This window comes from Zonotrichia albicollis, chromosome 1, assembly GCF_047830755.1.
Source record: "Zonotrichia albicollis isolate bZonAlb1 chromosome 1, bZonAlb1.hap1, whole genome shotgun sequence".
Lineage (NCBI taxonomy): Eukaryota > Metazoa > Chordata > Aves > Passeriformes > Passerellidae > Zonotrichia > Zonotrichia albicollis.
Window position 1 is genome coordinate 134,064,997 of NC_133819.1, and position 23,009 is coordinate 134,088,005.

General features: G+C 38.3%; 2 protein-coding genes across 2 annotated transcripts in view; one reads left to right on the forward strand and one right to left on the reverse strand.

Moving 5' to 3' along the window:
- RBM12B (RNA binding motif protein 12B) overlaps window positions 1-10,023 on the forward strand; it is a 25,276-nt gene extending 15,253 nt beyond the window's left edge. The window contains exon 4 of the transcript XR_012583213.1: window positions 7,677-10,023. The gene's annotated coding sequence lies outside the window, so the exon portion shown is untranslated. The remainder of the gene's footprint in view (window positions 1-7,676) is intronic.
- CIBAR1 (CBY1 interacting BAR domain containing 1) overlaps window positions 1-15,340 on the reverse strand; it is a 25,346-nt gene extending 10,006 nt beyond the window's left edge. Inside the window, exons 1-6 of the mRNA XM_026797916.2 lie at window positions 15,108-15,340; window positions 13,106-13,340; window positions 10,580-10,648; window positions 5,393-5,494; window positions 1,732-1,836; window positions 1,090-1,203 (exon numbers count right to left, since the gene is read on the reverse strand). Coding sequence (XP_026653717.2) covers window positions 1,090-1,203; window positions 1,732-1,836; window positions 5,393-5,494; window positions 10,580-10,648; window positions 13,106-13,340; window positions 15,108-15,325 — 843 coding nt within the window. The 5' untranslated portion in view covers window positions 15,326-15,340. The remainder of the gene's footprint in view (window positions 1-1,089; window positions 1,204-1,731; window positions 1,837-5,392; window positions 5,495-10,579; window positions 10,649-13,105; window positions 13,341-15,107) is intronic.
- Window positions 15,341-23,009: the final 7,669 nt, after the last annotated feature.

The following is a 23,009-nucleotide window of genomic DNA, read 5'->3' on the forward strand; positions in this document are numbered from 1 at the left end:
GAGACCACAACATCTATTATATTTTCAAGTTATTTCAATAACCAATACAGCTATTTGTGCAAGACTTGAAGTCAAGAAGACGGTATATTATGGTCAGTATTTTTATGAAAAGTAAATAATAGTCCAATTAAGAGAAAATTTAAAATGAGATTAAAAATTTGGTTGTGAAAGACAAAGTACTGACTTTAAGGAGATTTCTGAATTGGTGCCATGTGACGTTATAATTGTGAAACTAAAATAGAACAAAATTGCCATGGCATAGTTTAAAGGAAGTAAAATTTCCAAGTAGTCTCAAATATGACTGTCACTGAAGACTCATGGTTTTTTAAGTCTTGTGCTAACTTGGTTCTGAGCTATGTCATAGACAGAATAAAATTATAACTGGTAGGATTTACAAAAACAGACTGAAAATGATCCAAATATTTTGACAAACCAAACATACACACACAACACACACTTCCATGGTATTAAGTTTAAAGACCCAACATCCAGAAGAACTGCAAGAATGAATAAAGGCCTGAAAAGCCTATCTTGGGAAAGAGAGACTATAATTCAGAAAGAAAGGAAAGGGTGACTTGAAGCTGGTTACTGCCACAAGGCAAAAAACCCACTCTAGTAAGTAACAAATGTCTCTTAATTCTAGAACAGCCTAATAAAAATGATTAAAAGATGAAAACAAACAAAATTCAGGTTAGAGGGAGATCTGTAATATAGTAGTTAGTCTTTACATCATGTTATCACAGCAGTAGAAGGTTTTTTTCTATGTGCATCTTTAGAGCAAGACTCACTGCAGAAGTGTTCTTTAAAAACTGTTTTATGTTTACCTGAGCTTGAAGTTGCAGGTAATTTTGTGAGTGTCTGTTCTTTGTTTTGTGGGAAAGATCAGATTGCCACTGCAGTTGCTCTCTGAGATTACAAACCTGCATGCTCTTGCTGAAGAAGTGCAAAAAAAAAGCCTGATATACATGAGTTTCTTCTGGGAACCTGAAATATTTGTTGCATTTTTCTGTGTGGGACATGTGTAGCCCAATTGTGAAAACTGTTTTTATATAGGAAGTAAACAGAAAAGCAAATCTCAATCACTCTTACCTCCAAATCTTCATTTTCATCAATATTTTGGATATTCTGATAGGCAGCAGTATATATCTCTAAAGCTTTCCCATGGAACAACATTTCAATAGTTATAAATTCAGAAAATATGTTCTGAAAGCAAATGAAAAGAAAGGTTTTCTTAATGCAAAAATTACTGTGTTTGTATTCTGTATACTGTATTCTGTGTTTGGTATTTATATGATATAAATAACTGCATGATACTTAGTACTTTTAAATAGTCAGATTGAATGAATCTAAATGAACTTTAGACATTAAACATAAATTCTGGCTGGGCTATCATTTATGCAATTACTATTTAATAATAAATTCTGAATAAATACTTCAAAAGTAAAGAGGAAATGTATTAGGAATAACACATCTTACTGAAAAGCCACTTGATAATCTCCAATATGCATTCCCAAGATATTGTCAGTCAGAATTTTTGCTGTTTTGAAGACTGTCTTTTATAGCAGATTGAGGATAAGTTATCGTAGATTCTATATCTATAATTTACAAATCTGTGAAATATTCATGAATACCACAAGATTTGCATTTCAGTGAATACCAGAATGTTGCTAATCTTGCCTCCAACAAACTATAGTGATTTTATTATGCAAGATGAAATGTGAGCACACATACTTTGATGTCCCTTATCTTCTGTTTCTCAAAATTATCAATGGTTTCCTCTAAGTGCCGAGTTGTTCGAGTAGCATCCATTGTTGCTCTCTGCAGTTCATTTTCAGCCTGGTAAAGTAACACAAAGGTGAAATTAGTCTTGCATTTGATACAAAGCTATTTGCTGTAATTGCCATTATTAAGTCTAAGTTTGCAAAACAATACATGTCTGTGTTACAGTATTTAAATCTGCAGCTTAATGAACATATAAAGATGCCTTCTACACTGTTGTGACTTTGATGTGAAACATGAAAAATGACCAGCTGCAGCCGGTCAGGAAAGTCTCTCTGCCTTGATTCATTTTCTGTAATAATCATGGGACAGTTTTATGGAGCCAGTCCTGACATCCCACTGACAGTACAGTTACTGGGTTTAGGTACTTAACCCAGAGTGGTGGGAGAGCAGGAAAGATCACCCCTTGTTTTCTACTGCAGATCAACCTGGTGGGTCCAGAAAGATTCTTTTCCAGTATAGTGTGCTGAACCTCATCTTAGTACATTTTTACAAATTATTTAAATAGACAATTATAGCAGCAGTTGGAACTAATGTACTTATCCTGTAAATATCTCAATCTTGCAGGCTAGAGTTGTTGTAGTTTTTAGATTCAAATGCATTTCAGGTATTTTATGCTTTTAATATTTTTGTATTATTAAAATATCTGATAAAAAACATCTTCAACGAGGCACTGGGAAGGGGACACATCAACCATTTTTTAACACATAAGTACACAGTTTTTCTTATTTTACTTACTACAAAAAACATTTTAAATAGCTATTTTAATTAGATATAATTATAAACTTTATAGAAAGTTCACTACTATTTAATGAAAGATACTGAAACTATTCTGATTAAGTCAAGTCTGAGAACTGTGTAGTATTACCAATTAACAATGTAAGAGCTTGCACTTGAAATCTACAAGATTTGGCTTGAAACTTCTGTTATTTTCCATACAGAACTGGTCAAACATCGTACACTAGTGATACTTACAGGCTCAGTCAGTATGTATCGTCACAAATCTGTTTTGTCATGAGATTTGAAAGTACTATATGGATCAAGTATTGCATCCTGTGATCAGGTTGTCAGGTTCTTCCCATTTCTACAAAACTGCAACTTGAGATGATTTTTTTTAATGGAAAAAGACACCACAGGTCCAGTTCCTGTGATCTAGCTTTTAGTGTTACAACTTAAGGAATAAGGCATGCTCTATTCACTTATTTGATTGTAATCTGCTAACCTTATTTTAGAGGATTAGCAATTTGAAACAACCTCCTTTCAAAAACAGCCTAAAATCATAAGACACAATTCTGCCATTACGGGGCAAACAATTGATCATGATCTTTAGTAGTACATAAGGTCACATGTTATCTCTCTTTCTTGATTTTGCCCAAATCACAGGAGGGAAGAAAAGACATTTGGTGTATTTTCAATTACTTCAATCAGTCAGTCTGTAAGTGATGGCAGCTATTATGCATATGCAGTCTTTACACATACAAATACAGTCTATTATTTCTATGGTAATCAAATACACCTCCTCAATAAATCTTAGATTGAACATAATTTGTGCACATATGCTTTGGCAGAGGAATTGTGGTTGTTTTAGAGTGAAGTGTCCCAAGTCGCAGAGCCTGCATAGTTTGGACAACAGCAGTTTGGTATTTTCTGAACACTCACCTGTGACTGGAAATATTAGTAAAGGAAAAAATGGCAATGTAACAACCAATATTCAGGGACATGTTCATTTTCACTTCTGCTTTTAATATACTGTGAACTATTTATCTTAGTTATTTCAAAACATCTGTATATTTAATACTATTATTATGTTGTCTGAAGCCTCTGGCTGTAAGATGTAAAATCTGTTAGAGCTTTGCTAGAATTCAAGTATCCAGGCCAAAACATTTCAGGACAGCTGTCTGTTTTGGACTGAGAACTTCATTATTTATTTTTAAAAGAATAAAATAAAAAGCAGGTGATCTATAGTTTAGCAGACTTCTTCAGGAAAAAAAAATCTATTTTGATTTACGGAAGTGTATTTTTAAAAATCTGGTAATGATTTCCTTTCAAAGCTGTGCTAACACACCATTTGTAAGATGGGAATATAGATTCTTTGCTATCTGTGGCCAAAGTTGTTCACTGCTGCAACATCACAATTGCTCAAGATTAAGAGAAGCCCTGCAGGAGCCCAGCTGCTGTATTCTAATGTGGTAAAGCTTCTCTCAGTCCTGAAAGCTGACCTGCATGCATCCTCAAAAGCAAATGAACATATTCCTGCTCCTAATACCTTTTTATGTGTTTTAAGTGTCAATCTGACCTTTTTGAGTGTCAATCACTTTAATATGCTAATAGGCAGCATTTGGTGCTTTTGACACGTGTAGAATCAGATTCTACTGAGATTTTATAAATGAGATTTTATAACTCTTCAGGCAAAGCCTTAAGTGTAGAAAACAGGTGCTACAAGAAGCCAAGTCACAGAAGAGTATTTGGGAGAAGCTTAGAAAAGAAACAAGAAGAGATGAACTAGGTGCCAGTGACATATCCATGAAATGAAATTAAATGGGAATTAGCTTGAGAGAGAAAAATGGGACCAGTCTCCCTTTGGGAAAAAACCAGCTTAATGTTATAATTTACTCCCTTAATTCCAACAAAAGCTAACTTTGCAACACAACTCAATTCTAACCCTGTGGCTGACAAATGTCTGTCGTTATTACATGAGGAATTTTAATTAGTTATGATTTAACTGATTTGATTAATATGAAATGAAAATTCTCTGGCAAAGACAAAAATAAAATGTAGTTCTCCTGTGTTCAGTCTGACCAACATAGTCATTTTCACTCTTTCTAAAGTCTCATGCCTCAGCCACTACAAAGATCCTGAAGATTCTGAAATACAGTTGATAAAATCCAACAATGAATAGGACTCCTTAACTCTCAAGTCCAACACTAAAATGTAATAAAAAGTAAACAGCACATCTTGAACCTAGATCCTGTATTATAATACGTAAGTATAAAGGGACTGAAGTAGGATTGCCTTAATCCCATTTATTTTGGCATTCCCTAGATTCTGATTGCTTCAAAATTTTAAACTTCAGTGAGATTTTAATGGAAATTCTAATTCAGTTTGATAGATGCTTAATTTTTCTCATTGTGATATAGAATAGTATACTGAGGAGGGTGACTGGTCTTTGGAAAGGAAGAGTAGTCTAGATGAGTATTCTATTAGCAGAATAACAACTTGTCCTTTCATGCAGCTGGAGGAAACTCATATCCCATCTAGATACCAGGAAGCATAATAACCAAAATGGCAGGGAGAAAAACAGTAAATCCACAGAAATAAAAAAATAAATTGTCTGATTACATTTACTTTCAAAAGCTTCCAAATTCCTGGATGTAATCTATGCCTACCTCTCTTGCATAAACATATCAAATAATTTATACTTTCTTTTCAATTCAAAAGTGAGTAACTACTGCTCTGTAGCAGCTGTAACTCTTCATTAAGTTTAAGAAAAGATTCAACATTGGGAACAGTTTCTCTAAGGAGCATTATTGTTATTACTACTTCCCAAACATAACAGTTTAATTCCCAAGAAATTCTGCACATATTTCTCATGGTGACTGGAAAGGCAGGATACGATAACGTGTAGATCTGATGGATTCCGCTGACGTGTCTTTTCCAGTTGAGATAATTGCTTGGCTTCTCGGCTCTTTGCTGTTAAAGTTGCTCTAAGATCATCCTGAAAATAAAATGTTTTAGACATGTTTGAAATACATCTAGGATAATACAAAATATACTCTCCTTCATACATGCATTGCCTAGAAAACATGGACAAAACTTCATCTTCAAATAAAACCAGATTTTAGTGACCTGTTAATTGATCCTATCAAAGAGAAGTCTAGTGGGGAATGAGAGAGTTTAGCACCTTGTGCAACTCCCTATAGCACATGTTATGATTGAAAATGTGGGGAAGGAAAGAAAGATATTCACGGCTTTACACAAAAAGTACAGCACATGGTCACAAGCTGAGATCCCCAAAGCGTTAAGAAGGCAGACTTATTCCTGACTTAGTAATAGAATAAATGTGGTACTTAGAAATAAAAAGAAGCATCAAATAAAGTGGCATCATTAAAAAAAACCAAAACAACAAAGCAGGCAGCAGTCAGTACCAAGGAGAAGTTATGAAGAAAATATAACTGCTGTCACTGCTGAAGTGGAGCTGCTGAAGGGGCTGGAGCAGAAGTGTGATGAGAAGTGCTGAGGGAGCTGGGAGTGTTTAGCCCGGAGGAGGCTCAGGGGAACCTGAGCTCTCTACAGCTCCCTGAAAGGAGGCTGTAGCCAGGTGCGGGTCAGTCTCTTCTCCCAGGCAACCAGTGACAGGACGAGGACATATAAGCTGCACCATTTATTTTTAAATGAAATATTAGGAAATTTTTTTCCACAGGAGGGGTGGTCAGGCATTTGAACAGGCTGCCCATGGAAATGATGGAATCACCATTCTGGAAGTGTTCAAAAAAGGTGTCCCTGGCACTCAGGGACATAGTTTACTGGTGAACATGGGGGTGCTGGGCTAATGGTTGGACTCAATGATTACAGAGGTCCTTTTCAACCTAAACAATTCTGTGCTACAAGGCACCATAGGAATTCTATGATTGAAAGGGTTAAACTGCATATTTATATATATGCATTTACTAAAGTGTTTTAAAATAATTTGAAACAAAATACATCCAAGTAATGGTGGAGCTGGAGAAGATAAAACTTAACCAATCCAGAAAAGGCAGAAACTGTTGACAACTGGTTTTGCTCCATTTCCAAAGGAGAAGTAGTACGTACTTCTAGGAAAACCTGTGACAATTTAAGAATGTTCAACTACCAGTTTTCTCAAATTTTCATGCTATAAAACTGTTTTGCAAACTGTTTTGACATTCATGGAATGTAAGATTATCAGTCAAGTATTTATCACTCCACTGATGCTGGTATGGAAAAGGTAATTTTTTTTGATGGTTCCAGTTTAAAGGAGCAGTAGTTTAGAACAAGCAGAAATACAGTCTAAAGTCTAACAAAATCTGAGGTAGGATTGGGCATGCATTTCAAATTACCTTTTACTCTAAAATACCATTTCCACTTTTATTTACTACTCCAGAATGGAGTTAGAACTGTAAGAAATTATCATATTGGGAAGTTGTCTGTGCTCCTTCCTTGGATTTCACAATTTTAATGCTTGTATGTCACCATGACAGAAGGATATGCAACTAAGAATATGTCTTTCAATAAGTTTTGTGATCCTGTGACCAGATCACTACTCAGTGACAAGCACAAGATTGCCAAGTTTCACAGTGCTGTGTGTTCCTTCAATAACGAGGCTGTACATGAGGACAGGGTCAAAACATGCACTTTCTGACTTGTTTCTATCCTTACTGTCTGTATGTCCTTGTACATAACTGTGATTTTGCTTCATCTCCAGGGACACAGAGCTGGCTTCTGATAATAAAAACTACTTCATCTTCAGCCCATGAATGCTGGTTTTACTGCTGTTCTTTCAGAAGGGAATTTACACAACCTCTAAGGTCAAAGACTACTGAAAAGGCCTATTGCTTTTATGAGAGCCATGTGGCTACAAGAAAAGCAATAATAGAAAATTTTAAATTGTTTTTTCCAGTTTTACATTTTAAAGGTAGAGAAAGAGAAAAGAATGTATTTATTTTTGAAAAAACAAAGTTTTCCACCTAATGGTCACAGCTGCATGTTTAATGCTATTTAATGACTGAGCCCCATTAATAGCAGTGACTTCCTACGCACATTTAAAACAGTCAATCAGATTTAACACTGTGGCTTGAAAGGGTGCTGACTTTCACACAAAGTGTACTTGAGGATGCCAAGTTCTGGAGTTACCATTATTAAATTCCGTGTTTTCTTTCTAGCATGGAGTGACTTTGGAAATACCTACAGAGACTGAACTGTTTCCTCCTCTACCCCTGCTTTCTGTAGCAACAGCCACCATGAAACATACTCCTCTTCTAGCTGAAGTGTGACAAAGAATTAGTGCTACTATGGCCACAATGGTGAAGTTGTGTACAAGTTTTGGATGTACAAAAGTAGGGCACAGTCACATAAAAATATCAAAAAGCTGGAGAAGATGTAATTTATGGTGAAAGAATCAAGTTGTACAGAAAAAAAAAAAAAAAAGAAAAATTTGTTTTACTAGCATCTAAATACCTTCATCCAGAAAAAAACCCCAGAACATTACAGAGCTCTTTCATCTCAGTGGAGCATGTAACAAGAACCAAAGATTAGGAGAAGTTTTTCATTTAAAACAAAGCACCACAAACATCAACTAACCACTAACTACCACCAACAGTCCTACATTCACAGTATCTTTAGACCAAGCTTTTGACATGCTTTTGGAAAATATGTTTTAGTTACACTCAAGGAAAAGTGGAATGGAATGGACAATGAGATAAAAGGTACAAAGAATATAAAATTATTCATAGTCTCTCCAGGTTTTAACTATGAATTCAAGTCACACACAGGAACTCTGGTCACCCATCTATTTTCAAATCATACAGAAGTACAGCTATAGTTCATCCACCAGACAATGAGCTGGCAGAGCCTCATCACTGTACTGTTACCTGCTTTAATCACTGAAGTTATTAAAGCAAATCAATCCTTTCTTCTGCATGTGGATCACCTTGGTTTTATGATGTCCTGTTTTACAGGAAGAAAAGGAACCAGGAACAGAGTTGCCAAAAAGCAGAAAAGTGAAGATTGATAAATAGAACAATGAAACAGAAAGAAATCCTCATAGCCTACATTTAAGCTGTGTTACAGGACAAGAAGATTGCTTTGGCTTCCACTGAAGCTATTCAGCATTGTAAACCAGAACAAGTGAATGAAATAATTTTACTGCGTTAGCAGATTAAGGACAACACAACTCTGACTGACCTGGGCTTCTTTAAAGCATTTAGTAGCACATGACATTGATGTCTTACACCACAGACAAAGCAACAGTTATTTTTAGATAAAGCACAAAAAAACTGCTGTGTACTTCCTGGAACAGATCCAGTAAGTAAGCAGCAGTGAGAACATTCTCTTTATAGAAAGTAGTTATAATGACATACTCTGCCTGGTTTTACTTAGTCAGCTAATGTAGTTACAGCTAAAGCAGTCCTAGAACTAGCAGCTTGTGCTAGATTTACATGAGTGACAAAATTTCCTTTGTCACTAAATAAGTCCCAGTGATTACAGATGATAACTGAAGACCAGGTAGGTAAAGTTTTAACCAAGGTTAACATGCAAAGGGAAAAAATAACCATTTAATGGCCTACATCTTTAGTGAACTCTATCTTAGTTCAAAGGTAAACTGGTAAAATTAATGATCTCATCTATGGTTTAAAAATGCTTTTGCATTCCTCACTGTAGCTAAAATCAACATTATGCAAAGCTTTCTGACATTCTGAAAGGCAAAGACCACAGGAAATTCAATTCACTGCTGCAAGCAATGACTTGGTTTCAGTTGCTTCTGTCCTCAGCATTACTGGCTTTCCGTGGCAGTGCACCTCAAGGCAGTCTCTTCAACGCTTTGGCAGCCCCAGGCATTGCTGTAATGTTTTGTGTTTCCTCAGTGACCCCATTGCCACAAACACATGAAACTTGTCTTCCACTCCCAGCACATATACCCTACAAAGTACCCAGTTCTAGATCTCACAAACTGGTGACCATTAAGATACCAGGTATTAGGCACTACAGTCTACAGCTCATGTTTTAGGCACTGCAGTATTAGCTCCCAGCTAAGGATTACTGTGGGTAGTCCCACTCAAGTGTAGAATGCATTTCCTTGACAATTGTTTCTCTAACCACCAAGTGAGGTAACAGCGCAGTAAGTCCCAAACACTACTTGGTTCTTCACCATATGGAAAAAAAAAACAAACCAAAAAAAACATAGGAAAACTGCTTGCTTCAGATGCACTGCCACCATCTACTCAAATTAATCATGATGAACACATTGAAAGATTTTTGTTTTGGTAATTTTGTCAAATACCATCAGAACATAATAATAACTTAAGCTTTTCATTTATATAGATTATGATACAGACACCTACATCAATTACAGATTTGAGTTTGCAGGATTAAGGTATTCTCTGTATAAGATACAAGTATTATGAAAATCTACTTTTAGTATCTGCTTATTAAATTCCTTGCTCAAGCTTATCTTTCCTGGAGGAAAGAAACTTACAGGTATTTTAAGGGACTATTTCAAACCCCTATAAACATTGTTTCAAAAATATAGTGAATGAAGAGACCTCAGATTTTTGTGTATCTTGAGGCCATCATGAGGATTTAACGGAGAGGGATCTAGGCACTGACTACTTATCAGGTTCAAATGTGTTTTCTAAGTTATGAACTTTAATGTAGAACATAATTCTGAGTTAGAAAAGCTGTTAAAGGCAGCATATTGATGACTAAGAGCCAAATCAGTAATAGTAATAATAATAATAATATATTCATAATCAAAATCACACATATAATAAGTGATATTATTTATAAACAAAAAGTCCTGAATTTACACTCTCCAGGGAATTTCATACTAATGCCTTTTCTGAGCATTTGTTTGTGCTCAAAGAGCCTGAATATCCTTGTCTTCACATCAAAGCTCTTTCCTCTAACATATATACAGCTTCAGTTGAGATGTCTAATTATACAATTAATTTACACTGATTAATGAAATATGAAAAATCAGAACAATTTTCCCCATAAACAAAAAGTTTTCAACTGAGTGGCCAGGACACTGAAATGTACCTTGTGAGAAAATACATATTTAACCTACCCTTTTAAGTTTCACTATGGTCCCATAACATTTCAGTGGTTCAACAACCTTGGCTTCCAGCCTGTCAACCTACAAAAAGAAATCACAAGTTGCTAAAATAATCCATATCCATGGTGTGCAGAAATGGGAAACAATTACTTTAACAGTGACTCATCTTATTATGAATTAAATCCATATATGCTGGAAAAATATTAGGATAAGGGTTTTTAAAAATTTTGTAAAAACTACAGTCAAGTATATTAACCAAAAAGGAATTCATTTTCTGAAGAGCTCAAGCTGATTTCTTGTGGAGTTCCTTTTTTGTTAATTAGATCAGGATAAATGAAACATGGAAAATTATGAATACATCAAACTGAGTACTAAATACATCCAGCATTGCATTTTGGAGTTCTGTAGCTTTCTATCTAAAGATCAGTGTATTTGCTCTACACTAATAAGGTTACAGACTAAGCAATCTTTGCTATCTTTGCTATCAAATACACTGTGCAAAATGGAACACTTCTTAATAATAATGGAAACAGCATCACTGGTACTGAGTGCACTAAAAATACCAATAACAGGGTATGTAAAATGCATAAATGCTCTCACAGATGAGTGGTTCTGAATTTTTGTTTCAGAAAAACAGCTACATATGGTCAGACAGGCAATAGGATAAGATCTGCTTGCCAAATCTGACCAAACTGTCTGAGTGGCCCCAGCGTAATCTGCCAATGACTTATGGACCATGAGTGAGTCCTGTGGCCCACTGCTGCTACATCCAGACTAGGACAAGGTGACACCTCTACTGGGAAGGGACAGCTCCCCCTGTACTGGCAGTCACCAGTCAGCCAAAATCTAGGCCAGCTGAGCAAACACCTCTCCTTGATACCATCCACCACTGCACTGTCAAACAATTTCACTGGAAGTGCCAACAGAATAGAAAGGAATAGGCCAGTAAGGCTCTAAACAACACACTTATTACAGACAAACCAAATAACCTGCCCATCTTACTTATTTACCCTACCATGTCCTGTGGTACCCCACACCTCAGTATTTAAATATCTAGCACTGCACCTAAAGACCAGAAATCGTTAATAACCCTTACAAGAGCTAATTTTCTCTTGCCCACTTTGCCAGCATACAGGAAAACTGTTAAGTGACTTGATGCCCAGAAGAAATAAAGAAATATTTTGTTTTCAGGAGCAAAGGAGAACTTGATTTGAAGACTAAAAGCTTCTCTTTTCCTTTGCCGCTTCTGCCTTTTTTCTTTCACAGGGCAATGTTGGTTTACAGACAGGCATGGCATGAGGATGAAGCCAAATGCCAGTTTTTAAAAAAACATTTAAAATCAACAAAAGCAAAACTCAAGTTGTTACATATGTACCTCAAAATTACAGGTTCACAGTTTAATGATGAAAACAGAGAGATCATGCAGTCTGAGTTTACATTCACCTTTGGCCACAACATAAATGTAATAGCAGAGGATAATTTGCTATTACATCAATTGAAGCATAAAGACCTACATGTGGCTCAGCTGGAGCCAGACATATAAGAGCTTATGGAAAAATAAAAATTGCACACACTCTAAGCTTTCTTATTACTTCTTAAAAATCCCTTCCTCAATAGACTGTTAAAGATACACAATATTCCTTGTATTTCAAACTCTCTGCTTCCCATATTAACTACTTCTCAAAGGTTTTTTTTCCCACTTTGTTATTATGAAGAGGTGATTTGCAATGCTCTCCAAAATAAAAAGGTCCTATCTGAAGACATAGAGAATGTCAACTACTTCAGTTTCTTTTTTGAATCATGGTGGACCTCAGTTGTTCAAAACTATAAATGGGAATTTTCTATGTTCTACTTCAAGAATAGATACATACTCCAAAAACTAGTTTGAGTACATGTGAATGAATGTTTTTAAATCTCAGTATTTGGAATTCTGCATCGTAAGTTACAGTCTGACTGGCACCAACCACACATAAATGTGTAAGTGGCATAAACACCTTTCTTTGCACCCTCACTCATCTAGCAGAAATGTAACTATTTAGTCACACATGGTCCAAATCAAGTTTGTACTTTTAATGTTGAACTACAAACTTATGAAATCTACAGTGGTCCCTGACAGTACCTCTTCAATACTATTTCTGGTAATGCTCAGCAAAAGGAAAATGACTGATTTTGCCTCAGCTGTTGCTAGACAATTCAAGTAACATAACTAAAAAAGAACACTTTATTAACCATAAATCATTATCTAAAGTCTAACACCAATTAAAAAACAAACTTGCTCGTTCCCAAATACATCAAGTGTTCATATGGATAGTTTTCCTGACTTCAGTAGTACTAATTTTAGGCAGTTTTCCCTGAAGTGATTAGGAGTGTAAATGATAAACGTTTTGGCAGCCTACCCTGCTCAGACATTAATATATTTAGATGTGTTTTCTCCTGTTTCTCTTCTGATTGCAGAGTATATGATTTCCCTTTTAATCACAGATAAGTAACTGAAAAGTTCAGATGGCAAACACAACATGTACAGCTTTAATTCTGTACCTCTGCCTGGCGATAATCTTGAAGTCTGGAGAATTCATCTGCAAAGTTTTTCAGTCCAACTTTTAAGTTCGGTGTCTCTGTAGCTGCATATGCATAGATTTCATTTACTAGAAGATCTGCTTTGTCTCGTAGTCTGGCAGTTTTACGTACATATCCAGCAAATATTTGGCACAATTCACCAAAATGTTTTTCCACATTTGAAACAGCATCTTGCATTTGTCTAGTCTGATTGTCCCTGGATACCAAAGAAAAATAAGAAAGGCAGAAATGTTTACAACACATACAGAAGAAAAACTATATAATAATATTCTAATAATTTGGATATCTCATTTCAGAGCAGAAATTTATTCTGAAAAAGAGAATGTTGTAACTGATGTAATATGTGCTTATTTATGAATGAATAACAAACAAACAAAAAAGCAGATTTACACTTAAAGATCCAATAGATGAAAATCCAAATCACAAAAATCTGCTTGGAAGTTTTCTCCTGAATTTAAGCAATAGCTCACTATTACTAATGTTATTAGTTACTAATACAGGGGTAACACCTGCTGTCTCAAATAAGATTTCTGCAAGACCATCCCCCTTCCTGCTATGGCCTGCAATCTAAACAAGCAAGGCAATGGCTGGAGAAATTAGGCAGTAGAGGACAAACTGGTAAAGGTATTAAATGTTCTTTAAATTGCAAACAATTACCAAACTGCGCTACAGAGGATTAAAACCACTGAGAATTAAAGAACAAAGGTGAATGGACACAAGAGGTGAAAACTGTACTACCACTGAAAGGACATTCATCTCAGTAATAAATTATTTTAAACGACCTAAATCTAATTAATTTATTTGATCCAATGCCTGTACACTTTATTATTAATGATTTAGGTAAGTCATTCCAGTAACTCGCAGATTTCACTTTGTATTTTGCTTTCATATTCCTGTATTATTTGATGGTCACGTGAATTCATGCCCACTGTTGATCTGAGTGAATGGCTGTAAGACAATTCAGCTAACAGTACCTGCCAGAAGTCTTAAGAAGTCTCTATGGTCCAACACAAGGTTATTGATGTGAAGTGATAGAATTCTCTGCAAGAGAATTCACTCCTACCACTATCTCAGCAAGGGACAGAAACAAAACCTTTCGTAAGGTATCTCAATACTGCTGAACAATATTTGACTTTGTATCAGGATATATGATGATCAGAAAAAATTGAAGGAATGTGGTACTCTGAGACTAAACAACAATACAATCAATTCAAATGAGGAACACCTTTACTTCAGGAAAAGTATTTCATGCCAAGTTCTGCCAAAACCCAACTACATTGCTTTATGGCAAACTGTCTGAAAGACTGTTCAAAAGAGATTCTGTTAAGGTTAAAAAACCCACGGAAGTTATTCAGTCCTCCAGGACATGCTGGAGCACAGAACTGCTTGAATAAGGACAGTTCCACCTGGTGAGTAGGCAAGTAAATATTTCATTAAGTACTAATAAAGGTGTTTTTCAAAGTTATATTCCCTGACAAGATCTTCAGTAAAAGGTATATATTTCCTATTTTCTTGAAAGATCTTCATGTCAAAAAGTGTTTCCCTCCAGGACGAAGACGTAATCATCCACTTTACAATTCAGATCTCACAGTACATCCATGCAACTAGTATTTAATTCTGGGATGCAAAACACTACGGTTTCTTACGTGGGAGTGTAAAAGTTTTTTATTCCACCCTCATTATCGCGACCGCTTAGAACTGTCCACAGAATTATTCGCGAGAGGTCCAAATAAATATCGGCAGCACATCCTTACTCCATCTCTGCACAGCAAGCTAGGCCTGGAAAAGTTTTGCGGCCTTTACCGGAGGAAGGCAGGGGCGGCCCCATCTCCCAGGGAGGCAGATGCGCTAACAAGGACCGAGCCCGCATCGCTCCCCGACCCGCGCCTCCCCGGGCACGCTGCTGGAAGCGCGGTCTCTCCCCGGCAGCTGCCCAGGCTCCGCGGCCCCCGCGCCCCCGTACCTGGCGTCCAGCCCGCGGCCCAGCAGCATCATGGTGGCGACGGGGCCGGCGGGAAGCAGCGAAGGGGGGCGGCGCTCCGCGTGCGCTCCGTTGCCATGGCCACCCGGCCTGGCCCCGCCCCTCGGCCTGCGGGACGGGCCCGGGCCGGGAGGCGCCGTGGGGGAGCGCAGTCCCCGAAAAGCAGAATCGGTGCAGTTAGAAAGGAGCGCGGAGATCATCGAGTCCAGCCTCTGACCGAACACCACCGTGTCAGCCGGAACATGGCACTGGGTGCCGTGTCCGGCCTTTCCTTAAACACCTCCAGGGACGGTGACCCCACCGCCTCCCTGGGCAGCCCGTTCCAGGGTATAATCACCCTTTGTGTGAAGAAATTCCTCCTTATGTCCAACATAAACCTCCTCTGGCGCAGCTTCAGGCTATGTCTTGTCCTATCCCTTGGTATCCGGTAGAAGAGGCCGAGCCTTGCCTGCCTACAGCCTCCTGTCGGGGAGCTGTCCAGAGCGATAAGGTCCCCATGAGCTCCTGTTCTCCGGGCCAAACGCCTCCGGCTCCCTCAGCCGCCCCTCACAGGACTTGTGCTCCAGCCCCTCTACCAGCTCCGCTGCCCTTCTCTGGACACGCTCCAGCCCCTCAACGTCCTTCTTGTAGTGAGGGGCCCAGAACTGGACACAGCACTCGAGGTGTGGCCTCACCATTGCCGAGTACAGAGGGATAATCCCTGCCCTGGTCCTGCTGGCCACACTATTGCTGATATAGACCAGGATGTCATTGGCCTTCTTGGCCACCTAAGCACACACTGGCTCATGCTCAGCCACTGGCAAGCAGCCCCCAGGTCCATTGCCACGGGGCAGCTTTTCAGCCCCTCTTCCCCCAGCCTGTAGCACTGCAGGGCATTGTTGTGACCTAATGCAGGACCTGGCATTTTGCCTTGTTGAACCTCACACAGTCTTGGCCCATTGATCAGCCTGTCCAGGTCCCTCTGCAGATCCTTTCAACACTCCTGCCCAGCTTGCTGTCACCCACAAATTTATTAAGGATGCATTTGATTCCCTCATCCCAGTCATCATTACAGATACTGACTAGGACTGGGACCAACATTGATCCCTGGGGGCGGCAAGCAGTGACTGGTGCTCCCCACACATGAGCCTGCCCAAGGGCAGGGGCAGGGTCTGTTCAAGGACAAGCACAGTGTCAAGGCCTGGGCTGGTACAGGAGCAGAAAGCCAGAAAGGTCAAACCTCTCCCATTACCCCCAAAAAAAAAATTCAAAAAGGCCAACTTCTTTTAACCTAAGGGAGAACTGTTGAGGTTGGGCAGCCATGGGAAAAATCCCATGGAGCACCAGAAAAGATCCTGAAAAAAAAGAACAAAACAAAACCAAATTAAACTGAAAACATAAAAAAAACCCCAAAAAACCCTAGCCCCCCTCTCTGTAGTGGTAATGTACTGGGAATGTGGCTTCAGGATTGTGTGGCCATGATCCTGTCAGAGTCCCTGCACATGCTGTTCATGGGACTAATGCAGAAAAGACTTAAAGGAGGAGAGAGGGAATTGTGCTGTGTCCAACACAAACCCACCTGATGTTATAGTGGTCCATGAGAGCTAAGGACTCGGACAACTTGGCAGCATGCTGGCACAGAGATACATGACAAAACTTCATGCAGATAACTAATTTCCAACTAAAACCAATGGCCAAAAGTAATGAACAAGTTGAGTAATGGTGATGCTCCCATGGCATTTAGCAGGTTACAGGTTTGGTGTACCCCTTGGGACTATGTTACTACACAAAATTGTACAGGTGCACACACACACACACATGCACACACACACACACACACACACACACACACACACACACACACAAAGAGGCCTCTCACTCAAGGGTACCCAGAAGATCTAAGGATCAAAGGATCACTCAGGGATATCCAGTCTGAAAATAGTCACTGCTGTGGGAGAGAGTGGTGAGGGGCACTCCGACCAGGGAAGTCTCTTTGGATGGAGGTCATGGTGCAGAAATGTCTCTGCCCTGTTGGCTGGGGACCCTGTTCATGGACCAAGGGGTTCTGCCTCTTCCTATTCCCACCTTGGGTCGTGAAAAGTTGGTTGTCCCCATGTGTCAGCCAGGGGATGTCACACATGTATGAAAAAAACTTTATAAGCTTGCATGAGCATGCAAATAGAAATTGATTTACTTAAAACTTGTTTTTTAACTTTTCATCTTGGTTTTCTCTTGAAAGTAGATCATTCAGATCACTTCAATAAAAACTTCAATTCCATGCAGCAAAATATTCTTCAAATAATGAGGTACTAATTAGTGGTTTGGATCAACTTAAGCTAAAACAAAATGTTGCAATTTTTCTTAAGGCAAGTTTGTGAAACCAGTGGTAAAACTCACTCCAAAAGTTTGCAGCCTTTAAGGACTTAGTAGGCTAATATGTCTAAATGGAAGATGTCTTTCAGAGGATGCAAGGATGAGAGGGCAGCTGTTACCTGGAAGTCTTAATTTCTCAACTGCAGGCCTGAGAGGAGAGGCTTCAATGTTTATTGTTGAATCTACCCCCTATTGATCTAATAGTAATAATAATCTAATAAATCAGCGAAATGACCTAGCAAATGATGATGTCACTATTATTACTGTGCAATCCTGTAGTTCCCCACATGTAGCAAGATCCAAGTTTATCAGTCTTGGATCTTGTTCATTACACACAACTACTACTCAATTACAACTCTATCACCCCTCTCTTGACTGCGCCACACTGCTTGTTATCAAGCTGCAGTACAATCCGTCTCTGGATGGATTCCCAAATTCTCCTTCAGTTATGTAGTTTTTACAGTCTGTGTGCTGTTTATGTGGCACACTTTCTGAGACATACCATTCCATTTTATTCCTTCCTTCACCTATCTCCATTTACATCTAAGCACTTTTTCCTATATGCAGACAATTGACATACCAGAGCAAGGCTTATCCTCTTAATTTATTTTTTCCTCACTGTTTTTGTCCTGAGAAAGCATCCTGCTCTCAAGTGCCTAATTACAAGTCATTGCCCTTGTCTTTGGACAATCTCCTGGTCTCCTGAGGTAGTCTTGTCTTGTCTTTGGACAATCTCCTGGTCTCCTGAGGTAGTCTTGTCTCTTCACAAGGACCTATACTCCAGCAGAACCTTCCACTCACAAATTTGAAGAGCTCTAAAAGTTGAAAACATCTATTCTACTACTGAGGGCATGTTTGGACTTCATTACCCAGGAGTGATCAAGCAAAGCAAGTTCCAGAATACCCAGAAATTCTTAATAAACAGCAGAATGGTGCTATATGAGGTACTGTACAAATGGTAAAAAGAAGTACAAGTCTATTTGCTTCAAATTATGAAGCAAATAGACTTGGTCAATGAGAAACAGAAACTGCCACTTAATGAGAGGCTAAAAGATTGAAAATAAGGAAAAGTTACTTGTGATTGAAGTTCAAGAAGTACTTGTCATTGGAGTAAGACATGAAAGAGGAATCACAGCTCATCTTCAGTTATTGCAAACAAATTCTGCTTCAGTCCTGAAAAATGGTACTTGGCATAGATATTAAAAAACCTGATTTATATATGCTGATTTCACACATGGTTTGACTTAATAGTTCTTAATATGATGCTGTAGATAGTCCTGGAATATATGGCCCACCAGCTCCAGCTGCACATAGAAAGTTGAAAATAATGTCATGAGGGCCTGTTGAAATTTTGAGTCATCAGAGTGTACAAGAGCACAAGCTGCATAAATCACGGAGTGGAAAAATATTTTTGTACGATGATTTAGAAATAATTACAGAGAATTATGTTGAAAGCAATGCCAAATTTCCTTCTCATTACCTCTAAGTAAGTTTCCAGAATAACATACTAAAGATGATGACATCTTATAAATGACAAATTCTGCAGATAAGAAAGCTCTGAAATATCCAGTTGACAGTGTTTTCCAATATTTCTCCAGAGGATAAGCAACAGACTCCTCCTGACTTAAATCAGCTTGAGTAAATTCTCTGTACTGGTTTATTGAACAACAGTATGTAACTCCAGCAGTGTTCAGCAGCAGTGAAGAATTGCCTGTCATTACTGCGTAGAAAAAACAAGATATGTATAAGTCTGTGGAAACTTCAGAAACATTAATTGGGATAGAATTTCTTCCATCATATTTAGGGAATGCCTTAACCATTAGTAAGGTAAAGCCATATTTCTGGTTTGGAATTTAATCAATGAATGTGTACTAGATATATGTAAAATACCAACAGAATGCTGGTCAACTTTTGTTTTTGCTAACTGATGTTCATTTATATGGTGTAGTAATTACAGAGGGATCCATCGAGGTCCGGAGGTTCATCTGTGCACTGTGGTTGATTAAGTCTGTATGTATTGATGAGCTGCCTGTATATTCATGTTACTACTTCTTTTCTCACAGTGTGTTCATAACTTTAGAATATTTTTTTGCAATCTTTAAACTCTTTATATAACGTTCCATTTTCCTGTTTGCCTATGCTATCAATTCGCATTATATGTATGGAAAGTCAATCACTGTAGACCTTGAATGTCAAACAACATTATTTTGGCAGAGAAGTTTAGCTCCTGGTAGATTTGACATTATATAGATTTAATAATTTCAAGTGGTTTCTCCTTCTGTAACTGTTTTCCTCTTTGTGCTATTTCACTTCTTTGAAATAGCTCCTTTACTTGATGCAGGAACTAGACCACCTCTTATTCCTAGCTCTGTGTTTTCTCAGGAACAAGAGGCAGCTTCTGGGAAACATCCTTTTCTGATGCACAAGCTTCCAATACCAAGTTTCAGATATCTTAATTAAAAATCAGTTAGTTTGTTAGAGGAAAAGTTGTCACCATAATTAGAAAAGCAGTAAAACATTGTTTCCTCAGGCTAATACCCGCAGGCCGGTGTAACCTTCTGTCATCCATTTTGTCAGTGTTGGTGAAAGCATAGCAACCTCTTGATGATTTATGCATTTGCCTGTTGTTTTCTTACTTCTGCAAAAGAGCTTTAGCTGCTGTCAGAGGCAGGATGCTGGGCTAGCAGGGTCTTTGTTCAGCATAGGCACTCTTGTTTTGAAGGTGTTATTTTTTATAAACAAAGAAGAGTCCTTTTGTTAGCTTGAGTTCCTTGTTTACTTCTGTGTAAGTATTTCTGCTCCTGTGCTTCTCTTTATGCAAACTAAGTTCAAAGGTGAAATGCAAAATATGTCTGGAACATGCTGCTGTACAAGTTTTTGTTTGTGTCTCCCTTTCAGTGATTTGTCAGGCAGTAAGGTTTTGTTCAGTGCTACTACCACTTTTTTCTATCATGTAAACTTTCAGACTTGCTTCTCCCAAACTCTTATTCATGTAGTATGATCCTGAGTCCTTGGCTTGCTTCCCCAGCCTGACTAATCCGCGTTGTTTCTGGTATATCATTAAGACCTACTGCTCAAATATGGACAGATGAAGATGTTCTTTGTTGACATGGGTTTATGATGTTTGATACTCTATTTCAGCTAATTATATTTGTTGTGATGCAGACCATGGTCTCAGTAATGTTTGGTGAGTGCTGATTCATATTCCCGGGAAGGAATTGGAAAACATCTGTTTCTTGGATTCAGTGTCTCCGTGATTCTGAGTGCTCTAATTCATTAATATCAGTAAATGGTGCTCTGATTTTTGTTAGTTGCACTGCAGAAATCCAAGATTAGGCTGTCAGATACTTCACCTGAAGCCTGCTCATGGTTCTTGAGCTGTGTGGGCACATTGTGAACATTGTCGAGAACAAAGAGCCTGTGCCAATCTACTTCTGTTATTGGAAAGACAAGGCAGAGGGGACTTTTGGAAAGAAACTATTACTACACATCTCCATGGAAATCTTTAGTAAAAAACAAAGTAGTTATTTGAACTTAGTGCATAGATGGTGAGGAAAAGCAGTTTTGGATAGCAGGTCTGTTAGTCTTTCTGCAGTAGTGTCTCTCCTTTCCTCAGTGGCAGGAGCACTGTCGCAGCCTGCTCAGCTTTCCAGGGCTCTGATTGATGAAGGCGGGCAGTGGAGCCAGGCTGCTTTGCCATTCCCCTCAGGCTAGTGCCAGAAGCAATCTAATGTGCCTTTTGTTTTCAGATAACTGTGTTAATAAACACATTAATTAAATAGAAACTGTTATTATTAGCATAGTACATAATTTTAATTAGTAAATAGGTTTTTTTTCCAGACATACTTTATTATTGAAATGAGTATGAGTCAACAAGAACAAGCAAGTCGGAGTTATTCACTTTCAGTTTGGTATTTATTAAGCTATTAAACTAGTGGCAAGTCACTCGGCTGCCTGAAAAGTAAAGCAGAGAGTACAGAGTTCTTTGATTGTCCCATTCAGCAGTCTGGTAATTTCTCCTAGGTCTTTCACAACTGAAATGAGTGAGATTGGAAGAGTGATGATATGGATGGAGCTCATGTATTTGAACCAGGAATCTCCAACATGTACCAGATGCAATGCCTTTGATGGAAAGTTCTTCATGTCTTCTATGCAGACTTATGCTGGTACCTGTGGCAGGGTTCCTGAAGGATGTCTGTTATGTTCTTCAAGAATGAGATCATAGACAGGGCATGTTTCTAAATTGCTTCTCACATAAGAAACTTCTTTCCAGAAATCCCAACAAGTGGCAGGGGTTGTTTTACACCCTTGCTGTAATTCCTGACTCGGTAGGGGTAGAGGCTGCCCACCTCTGTGCTGTGTGCCTGGATGGATCCTGTGGGCCTTTTGCTGAGCCACTGTGGCTGAAATAATGCAAAGGCATGAAATGGCCCTCATGAGTGCTCTTATGGCATGAAACTGAGGCTATATATATCCTGAGGTGTGGTTTATGAGATATTTGCAAACTTTCCTGCAATAATGTTGAAGGATGGTAGAGAACGCAGGGGGTTAATTGCAGAGCAAATGGGCATGGCAAACCCAGAGCAGTTTCAGCCAACCGGCTTTTGTGATCATTCCCTGGAGGAAATTATTCCCAGCACTATGCTTGTACTTTGTCTGAGAGAGAACAATTTGCAACTGACAAAAACAGAGTAGTGATAAGATAATTAAGCAATACTAGGATTTGTCTCACAGTGCTATGACATTTAAGAGTACCAAAGAACCAGACACCCAAAGAATCAGTTGCACACAGGGTCTCTTCCAGGTACAGCTGGGATCTCTCTGATCTCTCTGCAGGTCTGAACTGCAGATCTAGTCTTTCGATCAACCTTGAATTTGCTGCCAGAAGATTATAAGTATTTTATAAGATTTCAAAAGGAAGTTGGTATTGGTTTCATTTCAGTCCATGACAGTTCTGTCACTAGTAGTAGGAATCAATTTTTTTCTTAGAGAATTCTTTTCCTCTTTTTGGAGTAGCAATATTCCATTCCTGGCAAATGCCTGTACCAGGAATATTTTCTGCACTAGAAGTGTTAGCCTAGAGTGAGGCCATGCTGAAGACACTGGTATGTGATAACAGCTACCACTTGGTGGCATCCAAATCATACTTTATTTAGCTGGAAACTCCACAGCCAGCAATCTGAGAAAATTTTGGGAGTACCTGGCTTGACATTCACTCCTTAAAGGTGTTTAAAATGGTTCACCTTACACTAGTCTGGATTGGTCAGGGCCTGGCATGCATAACCCAGTTTCTGTTTTTATTTTAATGTGGGAGTATACACATTTATTAACTTTGCAGTTGACTCAAATAATCAAAGTGATTAAACTCTATCTTGCTGCCCTTCTTTGGAAGACTGTTCAACTATTTTTTAGTCACAGGAATCATGCTTAAGCTCTTGGATCCTTGGTCTTGATCTTGCTGCTTACCTTACCTGAATTTAAAATAATGTTTGATTTTAGACAAGTCATTTAGAAGCAAAAATCACATAGATC